Source organism: Canis lupus, chromosome X (genome assembly GCF_011100685.1).
Source record: "Canis lupus familiaris isolate Mischka breed German Shepherd chromosome X, alternate assembly UU_Cfam_GSD_1.0, whole genome shotgun sequence".
NCBI lineage: Eukaryota > Metazoa > Chordata > Mammalia > Carnivora > Canidae > Canis > Canis lupus.
This window is the reverse complement of record NC_049260.1, coordinates 75,717,965-75,739,148: the sequence shown is the minus strand read 5'-3', so window position 1 is coordinate 75,739,148 and position 21,184 is coordinate 75,717,965. Positions and strand designations below refer to the sequence as shown.

At 41.8% G+C, this 21,184-nt stretch overlaps 2 protein-coding genes across 4 annotated transcripts; one reads left to right on the top strand and one right to left on the bottom strand.

The window, feature by feature from the left end:
• Nucleotides 1–5,317: 5,317 nt before the first annotated feature.
• HNRNPH2 (heterogeneous nuclear ribonucleoprotein H2) lies at nucleotides 5,318–11,473 on the bottom strand. 3 transcript variants are annotated; one of them, XM_038587872.1, is made up of 2 exons: nucleotides 11,313–11,473; nucleotides 5,318–7,546 (listed from the first exon to the last, which is right to left on the bottom strand). In XM_038587872.1, the coding sequence occupies exon 2, from the start codon at nucleotides 7,491–7,493 to the stop codon at nucleotides 6,144–6,146; it is 1,350 nt and encodes a 449-aa protein (XP_038443800.1). In that variant the 5' UTR covers nucleotides 7,494–7,546; nucleotides 11,313–11,473; the 3' UTR covers nucleotides 5,318–6,143. The 3 variants fall into 3 exon arrangements, with proteins under 3 accessions (XP_038443800.1, XP_038443802.1, XP_038443801.1); XM_038587874.1 differs by having other exon boundaries at nucleotides 11,325–11,463; XM_038587873.1 differs by lacking the exon at nucleotides 11,313–11,473 and adding an exon at nucleotides 8,358–8,576.
• A 13-nt stretch (nucleotides 11,474–11,486) lies between these two features.
• GLA (galactosidase alpha) lies at nucleotides 11,487–20,439 on the top strand. Its single transcript, XM_038587875.1, has 7 exons — nucleotides 11,487–11,919; nucleotides 14,731–14,905; nucleotides 15,852–16,029; nucleotides 16,621–16,712; nucleotides 18,186–18,347; nucleotides 19,347–19,544; nucleotides 19,929–20,439. Exons 1-7 carry the CDS (start codon nucleotides 11,726–11,728, stop codon nucleotides 20,190–20,192), a joined length of 1,263 nt encoding a protein of 420 aa, XP_038443803.1. The 5' UTR covers nucleotides 11,487–11,725; the 3' UTR covers nucleotides 20,193–20,439.
• Nucleotides 20,440–21,184: the final 745 nt, after the last annotated feature.

Here is a 21,184-nt window from a genome sequence, read left to right as displayed (position 1 = left end):
AAGTTGATTAGTATTATTAGGTGAGTTTGGAATTTACTTAATAAGTGACAGGTACTGTCCCAGCTTGTGATGTGTAGCAAATCACAAATGGTAACAATATCGTACAGCAGCATTATTACTATCTCCAAGTAACAGTGCTGACTCAAATAGGGTGCCATGTCCAAAGTTACAGACCAAATAAAAGATTGAAGCAGGATGCTGACCTGTACCTGCCTGATTGCTAAGCACTATTTATTTCATTCTAAAATGGATTCTGGGGATGCTTGGGCAGTTCAGTCAGTTAAGCATCTGCCTTCAGCTCAGGCCATGATCCTGGGGTCCTGGAATTGAGTCCTGCTTATCCCTCTGCCTGTGTCTCTGCCTCTCTCTGTGTCTCTCATTAATAAATAAAATAAAATGGATTCTGGTCTAACAGACTGCCATAGGTAGCCATGGTTCCACCTCCCAGGGCCTCCACTGGCACTTGTGTCACCCTGACTTGCCCCCAAATCTGGATTTCAGAACCAAATAACCCCCAAGCATTAAGCCTGGGATACAGAAGCAGCCATGCTGATTCAGCATAACGCCAGCTCTGCCCTACTCCCAGCTGCACCCTGACCTCCTGCAACATGCACATGAACTTTCACAAAGGGTTCACCCCTAGTCTGTGCAGCACTCACGATCTCCTCTTGACCTTCTCAATTGCCATGGACAGAAGCCTGGTTTTACCCATTTAGCTCAACTTGGCTCTCTCTGTCCTTCGCCTACCTCGGGTAAACCTGCCTTGTGGTCAGGTTTGAATCAGATCCTGTGTATTCTTAGAACATATGCCTTCTCCCGTCCCTCAGTGGCACAAACTTTACACAGGACCCCTGCAGTCAGGACCAAGCAGGCTGGGTGGGATGTGCCCAGGGGTGAAAATGTTACACAGATGGGGCATGGCCCAGGGAAGGCTGACAGTCTGATATCCAGGAAGTCATTCATTTGCTGAATTTACCAATTTTCCAGCATGGCAGAGGTCAGAAACTTGCTCTGCAGCATGAATCTATCTCATTTGCAGGGGCTGACTCATCTGCCCATACTCAGGAACCTACTGGAACTGGGCAGATTTGAAAGACTGCAGAAAAGACTTGCACAAGCCCACTTGTGTGGGGGCTGAGGAGAATCCTGGGAAGGCACTCATGATTCATATATTTAGGAGAAACATAGGTGGCTGCTGGTGGCTGTCGGCGAAGAAATAGACCCAATCAAAGTCTACTTGCAGGAGAGGCTCAGGAGCCTCCGGGAAAGGATTCAAGCTTTGTCCACTGCATGAGACAAGGCACACTTTAGGGACTGGTGGGGAGGCCTGCCACAAGACTGTTTCAGGTCGTAGTAGGGGTACAGAGGTCTGATGCAAAATGAAATTCATCCTGAGGGAGAACAGAGCCAGACACAATTATGTCAGCCCAGAAACAAAGGCTTGTCATTAGGGAGGTAGAGCTATTCCAATGACAGCCCTGAGACTAGAATTCCTGGTAGTACCTGTTCCAACACCTCATAGACCAGTATAGGTAAATGGTTCAAAAATAATTAATGAATAAATCACAGTGATTCTCAAATGCTGTTCCTCAGTACCCATCCCTTTTTTTCAGAAGGCTAACGTCTTCTTTTCGGCACTTGACAGCTGGCGGGAGGTGCGTTCTGTGCATCTGTCTGGGATGATTGCGGGGTGGGGGGGCCTCCTGCCCTCCTCCCACAGGCTCCAAGCACAAGCTAACTCTCTGAATGGGGCCCTGCAGTGCGCTAACCTGGTGACCCCACGGGCATGACTGCTTTGCATTCACAAGACTGAATTTTTGCCACTGAGAGGGGTTTGTGAAATGGACCTGTCCCAGCTCAGTGTCAAGTGTAGTGAGTAGAATTTTTCATCAGCAGCAATCTTGTTCTTGCAACTGCGCTCAAGGTCCATCCTGGAAAAAAAAATCTTCCTTTTTGCTGAGAACTTAGGAATCCTCCCTGAGGAAACAGAACCTTGATTTCTAAGTGAATTTGCAATGCCTTTTCATATCAGTTTGGGAGGGGAGGATACAGAAGCTGTGCCATGCTCACAGATAAGACTGGCTCTGGTTTGGGGGCGCCTGAGTGGCCCAGTTGATTAAATGTCTGCCTTTGGCTCAGGTCATGATCTCAGGGTCCTGGGATCCAGCCTGGCATGGGGGCTCCCTGCTCCTACCTGCTCCTGTGCTCTCTCTCTTTCTCTCAAATAAATTTATAAAATATTTTTTTAAAAAGACTGTCTCTGGTTTAGTGACCTTTAGGGTTGGATGAATGAATGCAGAAATAAATGAATGGGTGAATAACAGGATGCCTACATTAACCAATGGTTCTGTGCATCAGAATCACCTGTAGAGTGCCTTAAAACACAAATATGGGCCTCACCCCAGAGTTTCTGAGTCAGTCTGTCTGGGACAGGCCTGAGACTTTGCATTTCTAACAAGTACCAGGTCAGGCTGCTGGTCCAGGAAGCACACTCTGAAAACCACTGGCATAAAGCCATCAGCGGGGGACCCACTTAGGCCATGATTATTGCGACTACAAACTTTCAACCTGAGCCTGCCAAGTAGCTCACAGGTGCAGTCTAAAATGGATCCCTGGAAAAAAATAAAATAACAAAATTTAAAAACAAATAAAACAAATAAAATAATAAATAAAATAAAATAAAATAAAATAAAATAAAATAAAATAAAACAAAATAAAATGGATCCCTGGGACGCCTGGGTAGTTCAGTTGGTTAAGTGTCTGTCTTCAGCTCAGGTCATGATCCCATTGTCCTGGGATCGAGTCCGGCATCGGGCTCCCTGCTCCTCGGGGACCCTGCTTCTCCCTCTGCCTGCCACTCTCCCCTGTTTGTGCTTTCTCTCTCTCTCTGTCAAATAAAGAAATAAATAAACATTTCTTTAAAAAAAAATGAATCCCCTGGCTTAGTGGTTTGGGGAGCTACGGGCAGGTTTCCTATTTTACCTTTCAGCAAACTCTCTTGGGTGGTGTTAGGGTGTTAGATTTGAGAGGGGGGGTTGCGTGTGTACATCTGTGCTGCTGCCCTGACAGGTACTGTTGTCCCTTTCCGCACCCATAGTGCTTCTGCTGACCTTTTCCTGGGTCTCTCTTTTGACTACTTCCCTAAAATGCTGGGGAGTTTTCTTATCCAACCAAGAGGGTACAAACACCTTTGAGCACAGGTCTCAGCCAATCCTTTCATGGCATTTGGTGACATCTAGTGGCTAACAGGAGAATCTGTGCTCATACTTACAGAACGTTCTGGAAAATTAACTGAGGAGTGTAGAAAGCAAAAACACCTACTTGTGAACTCCCTAAGGAAGGCTTCCTGAAGGAGCTTAGGAGGGCAAGGTAATGACTGGGTCTGTATGACATGAGTCAAAATGGATTTCTTGTTCTTTTGGCAGCTGTGACAGAAATTAGAAGCCATTAAAGAATCTCAAATCACCTGTCACTGTATCCTCAGTGTGAATGATTTACTAGAAATGATACTTAATAAAAAGTGTCCTTGAATAAAACTGAATCAGGTAATACCAATTTGTTATTTGCTTTCCATCTCAGAGCATTTCTTTGGGCCCCAAGCTATAAGCAGAGCCAAGGATAACAAGCCATTTCCAGGCTGGCCACATAAAGACTTGTAGAAGTTCAGGTGCAGCTGGTAGTAACCTGAGGGTATCCAGGCCTGAATGTCTTTAAGAGGTGCAATTGTCAATAGCAACTACATATGCAGAAATGTAAGATAACCCCCCCCATGTCAAAGGCATTTAAAGTCATCATGGGAGGTGCAAGATATTGTAAATAATCATATGCAATCTGTACTTTAATAGAAAGTTTAAATTACTTGTTACAGGAATGAATGTAGGGGAGGCAATCAGGAATCATGAAGAAGTCGTTCTTAGAGCTGCTCTTCTGGGCCTTTAGCCATTAGAGAGTGCCGCACAGGGTCACAAAATGTGGTCATGAGACCAGGAGCATCAGCAGATTTTTTTAAAGACTTTATTTATTTATTCATAAGACAGACACACACACACACACACATACACACACACACACACAGAGTAGAGACACAGGCAGAGGGAGAAGCAGGATCCCTGTGGGGAGCCCGACACAGGACTCTATCCCAGGACCCTGGAATCATGCCCTAAGCTGAAGGCAGATGCTCAACCACTGAGCCACCCAGGTGCCCCAGATTCTTAAACACAAACCCAGAATCACCAGATTTCAGAAACTCTAGGAGTGAGGCCCAGTAACCACTGTTTTTAGAAGCCCCACAGATGATTCTGGTGCACACTAAGGTATGCGAACCAATGGTTAAGAACAAGCTTTAAATGCCCTGAAAAACCTCATAGTGTTTAGAGACTATTAATAAATTCATGGAGGAGACTGAATTACTTATATAATAACATAGGCTTCTTTTTTAGAACATATAAAGGTGCCTTAGATCTTCCATATATGATTCAATGAAAGGAAGGGGATTTGTTTTTACTTTCTGGCTTTTGGAGAATGCTGTCTTGATAAAGTATAGTTTCCAGAGAAGCCCAATAGTCCTGTGGACATGGAGAGTTTAGAAACAGAATAATACTCTACCTCATTAAACAAATTAAAATAGCAACGGGATACCATTTTTCAACTAATAAATTAGCCAAGATCAAGAATAATATGCATCATGGTGGAGGGGGGCAGTGCAAAGAGTACCATAATGTGACAATGCAAATCAAAAGCCTTAAAAATGTGGGTACACTTGACTCAACAATCCCACTTTTAGGCATAGATCTTAAAAATAATGATACAGTGAACAATTTATGTATGATGGTACTAATGTGTGTTTATAAAAATTAAATTTAAATTTCAGTGGCAGGGGCACTGGGTGGCTCAGTGGGTTAAGTATCTGCTTTTGGCTCAGGTCATGACCTCAAGGTCCTGGGATCAAGCCCCATGTCCGGGACCCTCCTCAGTGTGGAGTCTTGCTTCTCCCTCTCCCTTTGCCTGCCATTCCACCCTGCTTGTTCTATCAAATAAATAAATAAAAATCTTAAAAAAATAAGTTTCAAGTGCAGAGGACTTGTATCAAAGAAATGGTTCATATGATGGAACATTTTTAAAAAATTAAGCTGTTGGGGCGCCTGGGTAGCTCAGTTAAATGTCTGCCTTCAGCTTAGGTCATGATCTCAGTGGCCCGGGATTGAGCCCTGCATCCAGCTCTCGGCTCAGCGGCAAATCTGCTTTTCCTTCTTTGATCTCTCTGCCTCTCTCTCTCTCAAATAAATAAAATTTTTAAAAGAAATCAAGCTGCACAAGATTTTTCATTTTTAAAAGGAAGATTTATTTAACAAGTTTCACTTAGTACAATACATCTAATGGAAATCACAATACAAGGAAAGGTTTAAATCAAAGTCTCAGAATCTCATACAAACAACATGACCAAACTCCTAAAGTATTGGTATTACATCTCAAAATTGTCCCAGATCTTTAAAAAAGTAAAAGTGTACACTCACGTGCCTTACAGGATATTAAACCAAAAAGCTAGAATTAACAAACATGCCAAATGTTTTCACTTTGAATCGTAGACACAGCTCCTATATTTGAGTTTTACAGAAAAGCATGTTTCTCAACATGCATCCAAAGTTTTCAAGGTATTGTGGTATAAGAGCAACATTTAACATAAGTGAAACTGCTTTAACCTAAATAATGCTTACTGCTTAGGTATACTCCTACAATGTAACTAACTTGAGGAAAGCTGAAAATTGTTTTAACAGTTATGGTCAATACTGAACGTTGTTATTACACCCTAGATGAATGTTTCAGTGTTCAAAATTACTGAGCTTAAAGTTGTAAAACCTTGACTTCCACTTTACAGTAAGCATGAATCACAAGCCTGTAATGCAAAACTGTTAAACTTAACTTTTGTTTTCTTAAAAAAAAAAAGGAAAGAATGAAAGAACGAAAGAACGAAAGAACGAAAGAAAGAAAGAAAGAAAGAAAGAAAGAGGAAGCTGACCAAGAGTGATCAGAATCAGTATTTCCCATTTACCAATCATACTGGATATACTAGACATCCCTCCCATTCTACAACTCCCATAAATGCAGAGATTTTATTTTTGTAATAGCTGTTTAGTATTGTTTACTTAAGCGAGGTTTGACTGATAGTCACTGGAGTTTTCCTGCAGCACTTGGTCATATCCACTCATACTGCTCTGACCACCGTACCCACCTCCATAACCCCCGCTTAGCTGCTGGCTGGCAGGGCCCCCATAACTAGATTGGTTGGATAAGCCCATTCCTCCCATCATTTGACTACCATATGCACCACCACTTGCCCCTGCTGTAGAATTCAAAAAGAGTTCTACATAGCTGTGATCATAAGCACCCCCACTTGTTCCTGCAGTAGAATTCAAGAAGAGCTCCACGTATCTGTGTTGCATATTAGCTTTGTCTTTTGCCATAGCTGCCACAGCATCTTCATGGGTAGCAAATTCAACATCTGCCTCACCAGTAACTCGGCCATCGGGTCCAATTTCAATGTGCACTCTCATGGGGTTAAGAGGTGAGAAAAAATTGTAAATATCATTCTCAGTGGCTCTGTAAGGTAATCCCCTCATGTGTACACAGTGCCCTGTGGTGCTCTGGAAACTGGACCCACCATCTCCATATCTATGGTCAGACATCCCTGAAAAACAGTAATTGAGGTCTCTTCCAAATCTATCAGACCCAAAGCCATAGCCATCATTATAGCCACCATAGTCATCATAGCCTCCATACCCTCCACCATAGGCACCACGCCTCATCCTTTCAAACCCAGTCCCTCTGCCAATACTATTATACCCTCTGCCAGCCCCTGGCCTATCATAAGGACCTGGCCGCTGCATAGCCATGAGCTTTCGCGGGGGGTCGTAGTGGGTTCGGACTTCAGCTCGGCTACTCTTGAAGATTTCAATGTACCTATGCCCTATTCTTTCCTTGTGTTTCTTTAAGGCCTTTTCAGCTATCTCCTGCGAAGCAAACTGCACAAAGGCCTCCCCCGTGCTCCGCCCCTGAAAGTCCACCGGCAGTGTCATCCCATTTGGCACAATTTCCAACCCTGAAAAGAACTGAACAATCTCTTCCTTGCTACAGCCAAATGGGAGTCCTCTAAGCCGGACGAAGCCATCGTTGGCAGTATCAGGACTATTCGGACCTGTATGCTTCAACACCCAATCCATTTCAACACTGTTGGACTTGAACACTTCAACGTATCTGTGTCCCATGGTTTCTCTGTCCTTCTTCAATGCCAATTTCACTTCATCTTCGGATTCAAGTTCGACAAACGCTTCACCACTTGGTCTGCCTTCTCTGGTATAGATGAAACGAATACCTGATGTGCCGTTTTGGATCTTGCAATCAGAGAAGAAGCGCATCACTTCATCAGCTGAGCAGGACCAGGGTAGGCCCCTGACCTTCACCACGAACCCCTCCCTGCCTTCCGTGCTCAGCATCATGATGATTGTTGGGCTCTTGGTGGCAAGCTTGGCTCAATGCAGTTTCAGTGTAGCTAAAAAAAAAATTAGAAGACTATTGTCATGGAAAAATGTTCACAACATAGTAAGAGAAAAAAGCAAACCAATAATATAAAACTCAAACGGATAGCTTTGTTCTAAAATATTCATATAAATAAAAAGACTGCACCAAATTTTTAATTCATTCATCCAAAGATTATTTACTCAATACCTATTATGTGTTGAATACCGTTAATAGTGGTTATTTCTGGGCAGTAGGCTTATGGGAACTTTTTTATTAAAGGAGTATTTTCTTTGGACATTTCTATGTTTTAGGTTTTCTATATTGAACATATATTAACATCATAGAACACAAAAGGCATAAAAAATCAGCAGCAAAATCACTGGAAGCTGTGAACAAATACGAGATAGCTATACCTGATTACATAAAAATGAAAAACTTCATTACATCAAAGGTAAGATTAAACAGAATTAAAAGACAATACACTTGAGAAGACACAACAGTACATTAATATCCTTATATAATGAACTCATGCCAATTAATAAAATCAAGGAAATATTAAGGCCTAAGCAATAAATGGGAAAAAGACATTAAGGGTGATCATACATTCATTTTATATTTTTCAACTGGCAAGTCCAGTACTTGGCTTTGGGATACAAGGATCAATAAACCAAGAAAGGGTTTATAGTCCTACAGGGGCATTATACATCTTTACTAAAGGCAAAAGGGCAAATAAACATTATTCCTGCTATGACAAAATTCTGTATAGCGTGAAAAGGTGGTATAAAACAGGGACTAGTTGGTCAATTCTAACAGTTGGCACAGAATTGTTTAAACAGACTCACCAGTTCAAGGATCCACAAATAAATTTTTAAAAATTACAATGGAGCATAAAATAGGATGAGCCCAGGCAAGAAGTTAAGGCTGGCAAGGTAGAGAGTAAGATCCCAAAGGCCTTACTTGATAGACAAACGTTAAGAGTCTTCTAAGGGTTTTAAAACAGAGGAGTGGGGTAGGGGAGTGAGGGTAAGGGAATGGGTAAGGGAGTGGGTAAGGGAGTGAGGGGAGGAAAGTGAGGTAACCAGAGCCTTTTCAAATAATAGATCACCCTGGCAACAGTGTGGAACTCAAACAGAGGGGGCTGGTGTGACACAAGCAGGATCAGTTATAACCCCAACCTCTTTTTGGCAATAAGGATTTCACCTAAGGCAACAGTTTTAAAAAAGAAAGGATAGCCCCTGGGTGGCTCAGTTGGTTAAGCAGCTGCCTTCGGCTCAGGTCCTGATCTCAGGGTCCCGGGGATTGAGTCAAGACATCCTGGAGCTCACTGCTTAGTGGGAAGTCTACTTCTCCCTCTCTCTCTGTTCCCCCTCCCCCCCACTTGTGTGTGGGCTCTCTTTCAAATAAATATTTTTAAAAATAAATAAATAAAAAAGAAAGGAAGGATGTAATCTACACATTGAAAGCAGTGGACTCTGCAGGACGTGATAACAGATTAAATACAGGAGGAATGCAGATGTGAGGATATAGGAGAGTTGTCTGAGAAATGTTCAAACTTCATCAATTATCAGAAATCGAAATTAAAACCAGAATTAATCAACATTTTTCACCTACCAAGACAGTGAAAATTAAACAGTAAGGATAAGCCAATGCTAATATTCAGGGTTCACAACCACTCCTAGAGGAGTGAAAGTAGATACAGTACTTCTGGAAAGCAATCTGGAAACATGTATCATGCCTTCTGATATAGTAAATCCATTTCAGATTATGTGCCCTAAAGAGATGATCTGAAATTCAGACAAAGATTTATGAAGCTATATATTCTTCAAAAGGTATTTTATTAAAGAGTATTACACAATTTTAAAATTACATAAATATTTAACAACATGAAGAACTACATATGCTATAATCTCATGAACCAGGATCACAGATGCTTTATAATCTCAACTATGTAAAAAAATATATATGTTTACATATTGTTTGACCCTGCTAAAATTCCTTCCGGAAACTGGTCAACAGAAATACTCACAAATGTTCACTGCTATTGCACTGTTACTAATGGCAGAAAATTAGAAACCTAACAATTCATCAATAGGTGAAAGGCTGAATAAATTACAGTATACTTTATCCTTAAAATGGAATCCTCCAGGCCTGAGTGGCTCAGTCAGTTAAGCATCTGCCTTTAGCTCAGGTCATGATCCCAGGGTCCTGGGGTTGAGTCGTGACATCAGGCTCCTTGGGAGGAGTCTGCTTCTTCCTCTCCTTCTCCCTCTACCTCTTCCCCCTGCTCGTGCTCTTTCTCTCACTCTCTAATACATAAAATCTTAAAAAAAGAAAATGGAATTCTATGCTGCATTTAAGAAAAAAGATCTGCCGTAATCTAGATTTCCAAAATGTATTAAATAGAATATGCAGAGTGTGATCCTATTTTAAAATATAAGCATGCAAGTATATATGTATGTAAATGCATAGAAGATCTGAAAGTATATAATACAAATTTGTTTTCTGAGAAAGCAGGAACTGGGGGAGGTAGACTGAAGTAGATTTTCACAATTTACTCCATATACTTCTTTATAATTTTAATTTTTAAAAATCACTGTAATTGAAACAAAATATTAGAAATATATATATATACATGGGGAATGCATCAAATGTTAATAGTGATTTCTCTGAGTGGCAAGTTTATGACTTTTTAAATGTTATTTTTTCAATTTCTTGTGCATTCTTAATTTTCTATACAGATTAATTTTATTTCAGCAAAAAATTTTAAATATTTTTTATAAAGTTTTCTAACTTTGTATATGTGCATGGCTTATCTGACATGGTCCTCTTGGAAAGAAAGTACAAAGTTTATTAACTGCCATAAAACTACACTGAGGATTCAGCCAACATTTACTAATTGCTTATTATATGCCTGGCACACTGCATCCTCAAATAATACTCTTCATATAAACCATCTTTAGGGGTGAGTGACTGATTAATGGGCTGGTCTTTAGCATGCCCTATCTCTTGGATGACCAATCCCATTTCATGTCCCTGTAGCACTCCAGAAATTAACATCCCTTCTGTAGTGGAAGGGAGATTCTGCTTCACTACTGTATCTCCTGGGAAGGCCACCAGGACTAAGTTGCTGAAGTAGGAACTAGGATTCCATTTGTGGGTTAAGAAATTGTGTATTTATATGTGTGTTATACACATACTTTTTATACACCAAAATGCTGAGTAGTTATCTCCTGGTGAGGAACTGCATGTATTTTTTAAATTTATACTATACTGTTATTTTTTGAATGTTCAAAACTAGGTGTAGGTTGTTATTATAAGTAGAAAAATAAGCGTTATTTAAATATTCAATTCAGTAAAAACATTTATTGGGCGCCTCGGTCAGGCACGCAGCGTTTGCCTAGATGTGACTCTACAGATAAAATTCACTTGGTGCGTCCCCCTACAATCAGTGGGGACTAAGTGCCTGAATGGATGGACGAGCACTCTGGCCACTAGTCTCAATATTTGTTTTTCCTAACCCAAGGACGTGGTTTTCAAGCGTTTTCACCTCACAGTTTCTCTTAAGGGTCCCCTGAGACCCACCCAGACAGACTGATATACAGAAACACATACACAGTCACGAACGTCCACCATTTCCCCACCAGGCGCAGCAAAGGCGGCTTCCCGGCACTGAGATGGGGGAGGGGGAGCGGGGGAGGGGAAAGCAGGGAACGAAAAAGGCGGAGGCGGCCCGCGGATCCTGCTTTGGTCTTCATCAGCACCACCCTCGGGTCCCCAGTTCCCACCCACACACCAACCTCTAACGATACCGGACAATTTTCCTCCTTCTTCCCTCAAACGGCTATAGCGAGACGGTAGACGACGACCAGAACTACTTCTGCTCACGTAAGCGGCTGATCACGTGACCACCTACGTCATGTGAGATCTCGGTCACGTGAGCAACTCTCGGCTTAGACTCGGGATCTCTTAAGTGCCGCACTTCCTTCTGGTATGGAAACAGGGAGGGCCAATATCAAGAAAGAAAGCGTGTGGTTGGTTGCGGTGCGCCTTATGTGACTGATCATTGGTTTGCCTCTGGGGATCACCGTCCCAGTTGCCCGAGAAACAATAACGTCGTTATTTAATAACTCACCGCTGATTGGTCCGCCCCTAAAGTTAAATTTAAAAGCCCAGATTACCAATAGAAATTTAACACTGCATTACGGTGACAATGAAGCTGAAGAGCCAGTTGCTGCAGCCGTGCTTCCTACTGGCACTTCGCTTCCTGGCCCTGGTTCTCTGGAGCGTCCCTGGGGCCAGGGCCCTGGACAATGGCTTGGCGATGACCCCTACCATGGGCTGGCTGCACTGGGAGCGTTTCATGTGCAACGTTGACTGCCAAGAAGAGCCAGATTCCTGTATCAGGTATGAGAGATACTGAGTACTCCCTTGCGTTCGCCTTTCCGTGTGTTCGTCTGTCTCTGTTTGGGGCAATAGAGGGTCTCAGAGGGAACATTTGACCCTGAGGCACGGCTCCCCTATTACTGCTGCTTTTTTATCCTCAGCAAACTGCCCTGGTTGGCAACTAGCCCCAAACTTTGTCTGGCGTGACCCCTTCTATGGTAGGAGTCGGGTCAGCAGCCTCTGCTTCTCCGTCTGTCTGTGCCGGATCACCCAACTAGGGACTTTATCCATTCACCATCCAGTCCTATTCAGACTCTTCTAGTGAACTGCTGTTCTGTCCCTGCCAGGCACTGTTAGTGACCACAGCTGGGGTGAGTAGGAGAGACAGAGGACTAAGCCACGTGCAAGTTCTTCTGCTTTTTGGGTGAGGAGTTCCTTGGCTGTAACTGGAGGGAGTTTAGAGGAACCATGGAGTCTCTGAGATATCCCCACCCCTCACTCTCTTGAGTGTGGCATCTGGCTCGAAGGTTGACCTGGAGGAACTTTACAAAGGTTTCCTCCTATCCAAATGTGGAGTGTTCCGTAAGCGGAAATGGCATAAAGTAACTACGGAATTACAATTAATTTATTTTTTTTAAGATTTTATTTATTTATTTATTCATGAGAGACATAGAGAGAGGCAGAGACACAGGCAGAGGGAGAAGCAGGCTCCATGCAGGGAGCCCGACGTGGGACTCAATCCCGGGTCTCCAGGATCACGCCCTGGGCTGAAGGCGGCGCTAAACCGCTGAGCCACCCGGGCTGCCCTACAATTAATTTATATGGAAACATTTCAAGCATTCCCAGACTCGAAGAATAACCTCTCTTGTTTGTTTGTTTGTTTGTTTAAGATTGATTGATTGATTGATGATAGACAGAGAGAGAGGCAGGCTCCATGCCGGGAGCCCCAGGATCGCACCCTGGGCCAAAGGCAGGCGGCAAACCACCGAGCCACCCAGGGATCCCCCCTCTCTTGGTTTTGATGCACAAAATAAATGGAGATAAATTACAGATGCTCACAGACACAGTTCAAAGCTGTGGTGGTTTAATGCTGAGGAATGTAGTTCCGAACACATATTTCCTTTTGCCTTTTCCTTTTTTTCCCTAAGTAGTGGTTGGCTTATTTTTATATCTGATAATAAAACTAATGCATGATCATTGCAAAAAATGTAGACAGTAGAGTATAATGAAACTAAAGTTTTCCTGGCACAGAATAAGCACTTAACAAATTCAAATCATATGTATATAATTTATTTAAGCAATCTCCTGTTGATAGCTATTCAAGCTCTTCCATTTTTTTAATTCTTGTGAAGCTGTGTTAACCATCCTTATATATCATAAGATTCTTGCCTTAGAAGTGTAATTACTGGATCCAAAAGTATGCCCATTTTGTTACATATAAAACTATCCTCCCCAAAAGTCTTACAAATGCACATTCCCAAGAACAGTGTATGAAAATGTCTATTTCCCCACACGCTGGCCAACACTGCATTTTTGTTATTCCTTTAAAACAACAACAACAAAAAACTTTGTCAATATGGTGTTTTTATTTCCACTTACTGTTTTTTAATTGAAATGTTTTGAGTTTGGTTTTGGGGTTGTGTGTGTGTGTATGCTTGGTCTATCATATTATGAATATGGTGACTTATGTTGGTTTTGCATGAATGTGTCAAAAACATCAATTTTTTCTTTTATGATTTCTGGCTCTGCATCATGCTAAGAAAGTCTTTACCTGAAAATAATATAGTCATCTACATTTTCTAGTGGTATTTTTATGGATTTTTAAAATTTTAAAATCTTTAATCCATCTGGACTTTATTTTCCTATAAGGAATGCCACATTTAATATATAGTAAATTCCTGGGGCACCTGGGTGGCTCAGTTGGTTAAGTATCTGCCTTCAGTTCAGGTCATGATCCCAGGGTCCTGGGATCTCTGCTCAGCGGGGAGCCTGACTGTCCCTCTCTGTCTACCCCTCTGCCTGCTTGTTTGCGCACGTGTGCTCTCTCTCTCTCAAATAAATAAATATTTTAAAACTATGTATATACTAAATTCCATGGTACCAGATGGCTGGAAAGATCTCTTTCAGAACTTTGTCTTTAATTCCACTGATTTGTGTATTCTAATGCTATTGTACTATACTAGCTTCATTTATCTTTTGTGGAATGTTCATATGTTTTCTCTTAGGTGAACTTTTGAATCATGTTGCCAGCTTCCTTAAAAAGTCCTTTTGGGGTTTGTTCAGGGTTTTATTAAATGTATAAGGAAAAAAATGTATAAGGGACGCCATTAAGAAAAATGTATAAAGGTGTGTTTTGATATTGAGTTTTCTTATTCCAGAGCAAAATAATGTCTCTCCACTTACTGAAATCATGAGAACATTATAGTTTTATTCATATGAATCCTGCACATGTCTTAAATTTGTCTCTAGGTATTTTAGGTTTTTCTGTTGCTTTTTTGGTTGCTCTTGTGAATGGTATCTTTTTTTTCCAAACAGGTTATTGTTGATATTTAAGGAAGCTGTTGATTATAGTAACTTTGTAGTTTCTTACTTCACTCAACTTTCTTCTTCTAATTACCTTTTCAATTTCATGTATTTCCCATTCCTAATTGTTTGAGGTACTTAGCGTGGAAGTATTCAGGCAGGGAGGAATAAAAAAGGGCCCAGTCCATTTTACCTTACACTGATTGCCACTGAACTGGGCAGTAACTGGGTTGAAACAAATTGCAACACCCCAAGATGCCTAATCATTTGTTTAATGAATTGCAATGATTCTTGGAATTTCTCTTTCAGTGAGAAGCTCTTCATGCAGATGGCAGAACTCATGGACTCAGATGGCTGGAAGGATGCAGGTTATAAGTACCTCTGCATTGATGACTGTTGGATGGCTCCCAAAAGAGATTCAAAAGGCAGACTTCAGGCCGACCCTAAACGCTTTCCTAATGGGATCCAAAGCCTTGCTAATTATGTGAGTTTATAGATTATTCTCTTTCATTCAGGAGACTGTAAGTACTTTTGGACTGCAGCTTGTTCAGAAAAACTGAGAAAGTATTATCTATCAAATTGTAAGGCTTATCAGGTGGAATTTTCAGTCTATTAGCAGACCTTTGTTTTGCAATAGCTTTTGAGGCCCATCTGAGAGAAGTTCTCCTTTTGCTGAAACCACTGAGTTCTCTAGGAGGAAGAAGGAACTTGGTTCTTGACATGCGTGCATATATTTCCATATGTTTTAAGCAGCTATTACAATTGTAGTATAACTAGAAGATAGAAGGAATATATTCTGGAACTTACAGAGTAATACAGCTGGACGCTTAGGTAAAGGCCATGAAGACAGATTTATTCAGTACTACTGCAATAGGGAAAAAGCCAAACTCAATTTCAAATACAACAGAGACAAGTGGGGTTTTATAGTCAATGAGCAGACTTGGGGTCAGTGGATGGAAATTACCAAGAGGAGACATCAAGGGCAAGAGGATTCTTGCTAAAGGCAGGCCAAGGGTAGGGGATAAGAAACTTGATCAGTTATCAGGAGTAGGGAGATGATTTGGCAGGATTCTTGCTGAAACAACATGAGGCCCATTTGAGGGCACAGAGGAGCCAAAGGTATGGTCATGGTGAGAGTCTCTTTCCAGATAATTGTGTCATTGCTATGGAAAGGTAACTTTTAGGATCCCACCAGAAAAAGATGAGTGATAGCTTTCCCTTTAGTTCAGTATCATAGCTTAGGTGTATAGTTTGAATTCAGCAGAATTGGAGACTGTCTCCCAGCTAACTCACCTGGATAATTTTAGAGGTTTGTGAAAAAAGTCCCTGATGCCTAGTGAAATATACTTTGTCTGTGCCCACAGCCTGGAGTGGTTCTCTCTACTTCATGGTTGCCCTTCTGTTGGGGTGATCCTTTCCTCTCATTTCAGGTCCATAGCAAAGGACTGAAGCTAGGAATTTATGCAGATGTTGGAAATAAAACCTGTGCTGGCTTTCCTGGGAGTTTTGGACACTATGACATTGATGCCAAGACCTTTGCTGACTGGGGAGTAGATCTGCTGAAATTTGACGGTTGTTACTGTGACAGCGTGGAACATTTGGAAAATGGTACGTTTCATTCAAGAGATATAGCCATGAGCAAAAGGAGGAACTTGGAGTCCAGGGTAACTGGAGCATCCAAAGAGCTAATCTTCACATTTTAAATGTTCAGTCATAGTACTGGAAATAATTATTCTCTATGTGCCAGAGCTCCTACCTCTTCTTTTCTTTCAGCTCTCCATGCATTCATTCATGCATGCATATAAAATTCATGCATGCCTAATCATGGCTCATACTGTGCACATTTCATTCAAGAGGGCTCTGAGTTCATTACAAATAGTTATTGTAACCTTCCAGAACATCTCTTGGGAAAGCATCTGGAATGTCAGTCACAGAAAAAGAGCATCTTCATTCCTGCCTTTCCTCAGTATATGCACCATCCCACACTACCTCCTCAGAACAATCCCAACAGTCTGGGAGGTACTAAACACAATTTAATCACAGAGCAGCCACCTATCTCTGCTGCTGGTTAAAATATAACCGTGGCCCTTCCAGGCAGCCTCTTTTTTTTTTTTCCTCAGGCAGTGTCTTTCTAAAATACATAACACCAGCTGGAAATTCCCTTATTTCCCTCATTTTCCCCATTGTTTTCTCATACAGGTTATAAGCGTATGTCCCTGGCCCTGAACAGGACTGGCAGAAGCATTGTGTATTCCTGTGAGTGGCCCCTTTATATGTGGCCTTTTCATGAGGTGAGCTAGTGAGCACAGAATCCAGTAGAGCTTTGCTGATAGATTTTTCAGAACCTGAGAACAAAGGATCGCCTTCAAAGTCCAATCTTAACAGTCTCATCCTACCATCCCTCTCAGGATCTAACTACTTCTCACCATTTCCACTGCTATAATTGGATTCTAAGCTACCATCACCTGGGACCTCAGTCATCTTTGATTCTAACCTTTGTCTCATAGTACACAACACATCCACCAGTAATCCTATCAGTACAATCTACAAAATACATCCCGAATCAGCCCACTTATTTCTGTCTCTGTTGCATCCACCCTGGTCTTCCAAACCACCCTCATCTCCACCCAGACTACATCATCAGCCTAGTCTGCATCCACTGTCCTAACCATCCATTTTTGGAGCAGCATCACAGTGATCTTGTTAAAATGTAAATCCTATCACTCCCCTGCTTTAAAAAGCATTAGCTGGCTTCCCCAGGCACTCGGAATAAAAGCAGACTCCATTGACCCAGACCTGGCCTGCCTCCATCCACCCATTACTCTTTCCATGGCTGCACTGGGTTTTCTATCTGTCCCTCAGACTGGTAAGTCTGCTGCTGCCTTGAGGACTTTACACTTTTGTTTTTTCACCTAGTACATTCTTCCTCCAGGATTTTTAAATTGCTGCATCCTTCTACACATTGAAGTCCCAAACCAAATGCCACATATTCGGACAGCTCTTCTCTACTATAAAATAGCCCTCTATCCGTTTATTCCTTATCACATTGATCTGAATTTCCTTTTAAGAGCTTAGCACTGTATGGAATTATTTGTTGACTGACTTATTGTCTGTCTACCCCACTAGAATGTAAGCTCCAGGAGGGCAGGGACCTTGTCTGACTTGTCAGTCTCTCTAGCTTATGGTAAGTGTTGAATAATTACTTATAGAATGAATGAATTACTTATAGAATGAATCTGTCATTCCCTTCTAATCTCTGCAAAATGCTCTCCCCTCTTTCTCAACATCCTAAACCTGATACTCTACCTCCCTATCTACAAACTTGTATTCATTCCGTTAATAAATTATGTGCCTAGGATTCAGATTACTTTATCCTATGCTTGTATGTCCTATGTAATTTTGCAGCTTTTATTTTTACTAATAAGGATCATTTTAGTTATTTTTTATTACAAAAACGATACATATCCATTTTAGCAAAGTGTGAAAATACAGTAAGTTGTGAAAAAAATTAAAGTCTTCCATAATCTCAATACTTAGTTACCCTTTGGTAAATTTCTAGCACAAACAGTATTAAAGCCATTTTAGTAGGGATTTTAATTTAGATGGCCTACTTCTGAAGCTGACTTCTTACAATGAAATTCCATTATGATCAGAATTTAGCTCTCCTCATAGAGACCTTTAATCTGTAAACTACAACTTGACTGTTTTTGTCTTGCAAGAATGTTAGGAGAAAGTAAACAGAAGAGTTATGTCTGTTTCCACAGCCCAATTACACAGAAATCCGACAGTACTGCAATCACTGGAGAAATTTTCAGGATGTTTATGATTCTTGGCAAAGTATAAAAAGTATCTTGGCCTGGACATCTTCTAACCAGAAGAGAATTGTTCATGTTGCAGGACCAGGGGGTTGGAACGACCCAGATATGGTAAGAATCTGAGCCCTCCTTGCTCAGGCCCCTGCACTGGACCTGTTTCCTATTTGATTTTTCAAGGGAAAATTCTTGGGACACCTGGGTGGCTCAGTTGGTTAAGTATCTGCCTTTGGCTGCCGTCACAATCCCAGGGTCCTGGGATCAAGCCCCACATTGGGCTCCCTGCTCAGCGGGGAGCCTGCTTCTCCCTCTCCCACTCTCCTTGCTTGTGCTTGCTCTCTCTGTCAAATAAATATTTTTTTTAAAAAAGGCAAAATTCCTGGAAGCAGGCCTTATCTGAGAGTACTCAGAGCAAGATGCCTTAGAAAGTGGCTTCTCAGAAGTACGGGGAGCCTTATTTGGTGCAAATGCCAACAGGAAGTTTTTGGACTAAACCTTTGGGAGCGGTAGAGTTCATCCACTGCTCTCCTGCTGTGGCATGGAAGTTTCTGACATTTGAAGAAACGAGATATCTGTGTGGCTTCCTCTTCCCTGTTCTCATAGTCTGTATTTGTCAGTGGATACTCTGTGTAACTAATGCCCTTATCCTAATTGTTGACAATAGAGAAAGTTTCACTTCATATAATCAGGAAAGTTCCTTTTTAGCTTATCTAAAAGTAGCACGACTTTCATCGGCTTGTGTAGTGTGAAGGTGAGGGTATCAGATGGTGGTCACAGGGGCTTCACCAAGTCTCCGCTCTTCCTCCAGTCTTCCAGTTCTTGAGCCTAGAGGGGATGTGTACGGTGATCTCTGACATGAAGTCTTTGCTCTTAGGCTTAAAGTGCATGGGGGCCGTGCATTCCTCCCAGCAGTAGTCGCTTCACCGCTAACCTGTTTGGGCCTAGAAGTGTTCCTCATCTGTAAATGTGATTTAAAACCTAAGCCATGAATATGTCTTATTTATTAAAACAAAAGGTTTAAAAAAAAAAAAAAGAAAGTGGCTTCTCTGCATCTAGGCAACATTAAAAGTGTTTCATTTTTTTAATTTAAATTCTTGCTTTTCTTTGTCCCAGCTAGTGATTGGTAACTTTGGCCTCAGCTGGGATCAGCAGGTAACTCAGATGGCCCTGTGGGCTATCATGGCCGCTCCATTACTCATGTCCAATGACCTCCGGCATATCAGCCCTCAAGCCAAAGCCCTCCTTCAGAATAAGGATGTAATTGCCATCAACCAAGACCCCTTGGGCAAGCAGGGGTACCGGCTTAGAAAGGTACAGTAAATAAGGTTCTATGGGATAAAATAGGAATTGGCCAGTAACATACTCTCTTGCCCTCTTGTTTTTACAGTTCATCCAAATGTTTGTGTGTTTGAGATGGAATGGCTTTGTGCTCAAGTACCACCATTGCCCTAGACCCAAATCTGTTACATAAGAGGATGTACACTCATCTTTTGAGAATATTTACTTTTAATCTTCAAATCATAATCAGCAATGAGGCTCCTTTTTTGCTATTACTTTATTTCTAAAGCATGCTGTAGGATTTTAATTTTTCCTGGAAGTGCTCAATAGTTCTGACAATAACACTGAATGCCACTACTACTAAGGCAGCTTCTTGTTACCAAGTTGTCACACCTATTTTCTTGGCTTACTTTTCAGGAAGACAACATCGAGGTATGGGAACGCCCACTCACGGACTTAGCCTGGGCTGTGGCTATGGTAAACCTGCAGGAGATTGGTGGACCTCGTTTTCATACCATCTCTCTTGCTTCCCTGGGTCAGGGGATGGCCTGTGTTCCTGACTGCACGATCACACAGCTCCTGCCTGTGAAGAGCCAGCTTGGGTTTTATGAATGGACTTCAGATTTAAAAATTAAGATAAATCCCACAGGCACTGTTTTACTTCGGCTGGCAGCAAACTAAACTACACTAAAAAGTCTTTTTTAAATATATATTTTGTTGGGGCCTCTGTGGCTCATCAGTTAAGTGTTCTGACTCTTGGTCTCGGCTCAGGTCTTTCAGGTTCCTGAGCTTCAGCCCTACGTCAAAAGGAAAAAAATGGTGTATTTTGTTGCCAGTGACTACTCCACTGGTGTCTCTCTTTTCTTCCACTCCACTTCAGCTGTTCCTCTCTCCTTCAATAAAATTTTCCAGTGGAGCTTTATAAAAATTTCTGAAGGCACCCTTAGTATTTTGGGGAAAAGCTTTTGAAACAAATATGACTGATAAGAAACAGGTATAACTTATTGGGCCCTTTTGTATGTGCCAGGCAGTGCAGTGTTCTAAATGCAGTATAGGGACCCATTTGAATCCTTAACAACCGAGGCAGGTACAATCCACTATAAACTGCTAGCAGGATTTCAGCCCAGACTTTTAACCCTTACACTGCCACCTACTGAGGTGCCTGGATGTCACTGCTTACAATCTTAGCCCGAAGGGAAGATTAAAACAAATCTACTGTAATTGAAGGGCAAAAAATACCCCAGCAGGAATGACTTCCAGAGGCTACCCAATGGCCCACATTACTGAATTTTTATGGAACCATCTTGTCAAGAAACACTCCACCACTTAAGTTTCCATATCCTAAGGTTGCTTTCAATCTAGATCCAACAAATGCAGATGGCTTACATTGACCAGTGATAGCTGATCTCTGGCCTGAACACCCTCTCCCCTTTAAGTTGCCTCCTCTCCAGGATGTGATGATGCCATGACCTTCCGATTGGGTTATGTGGGATTGGATCTCTTTTTTAAGTGGAGGGGGGAGTGTGCAGAGGCAGACTGAGAACCCCAGGCAGGCTCCATGCCCAGGGAAAACTGACACAGGGCTCAATCTCACAATCCAGAGATCATGACCTGAGCCAAAATCGAGTCACTTAAAAAGCCACCCAGGCAACCTGGGAATGGATCATTTTAAA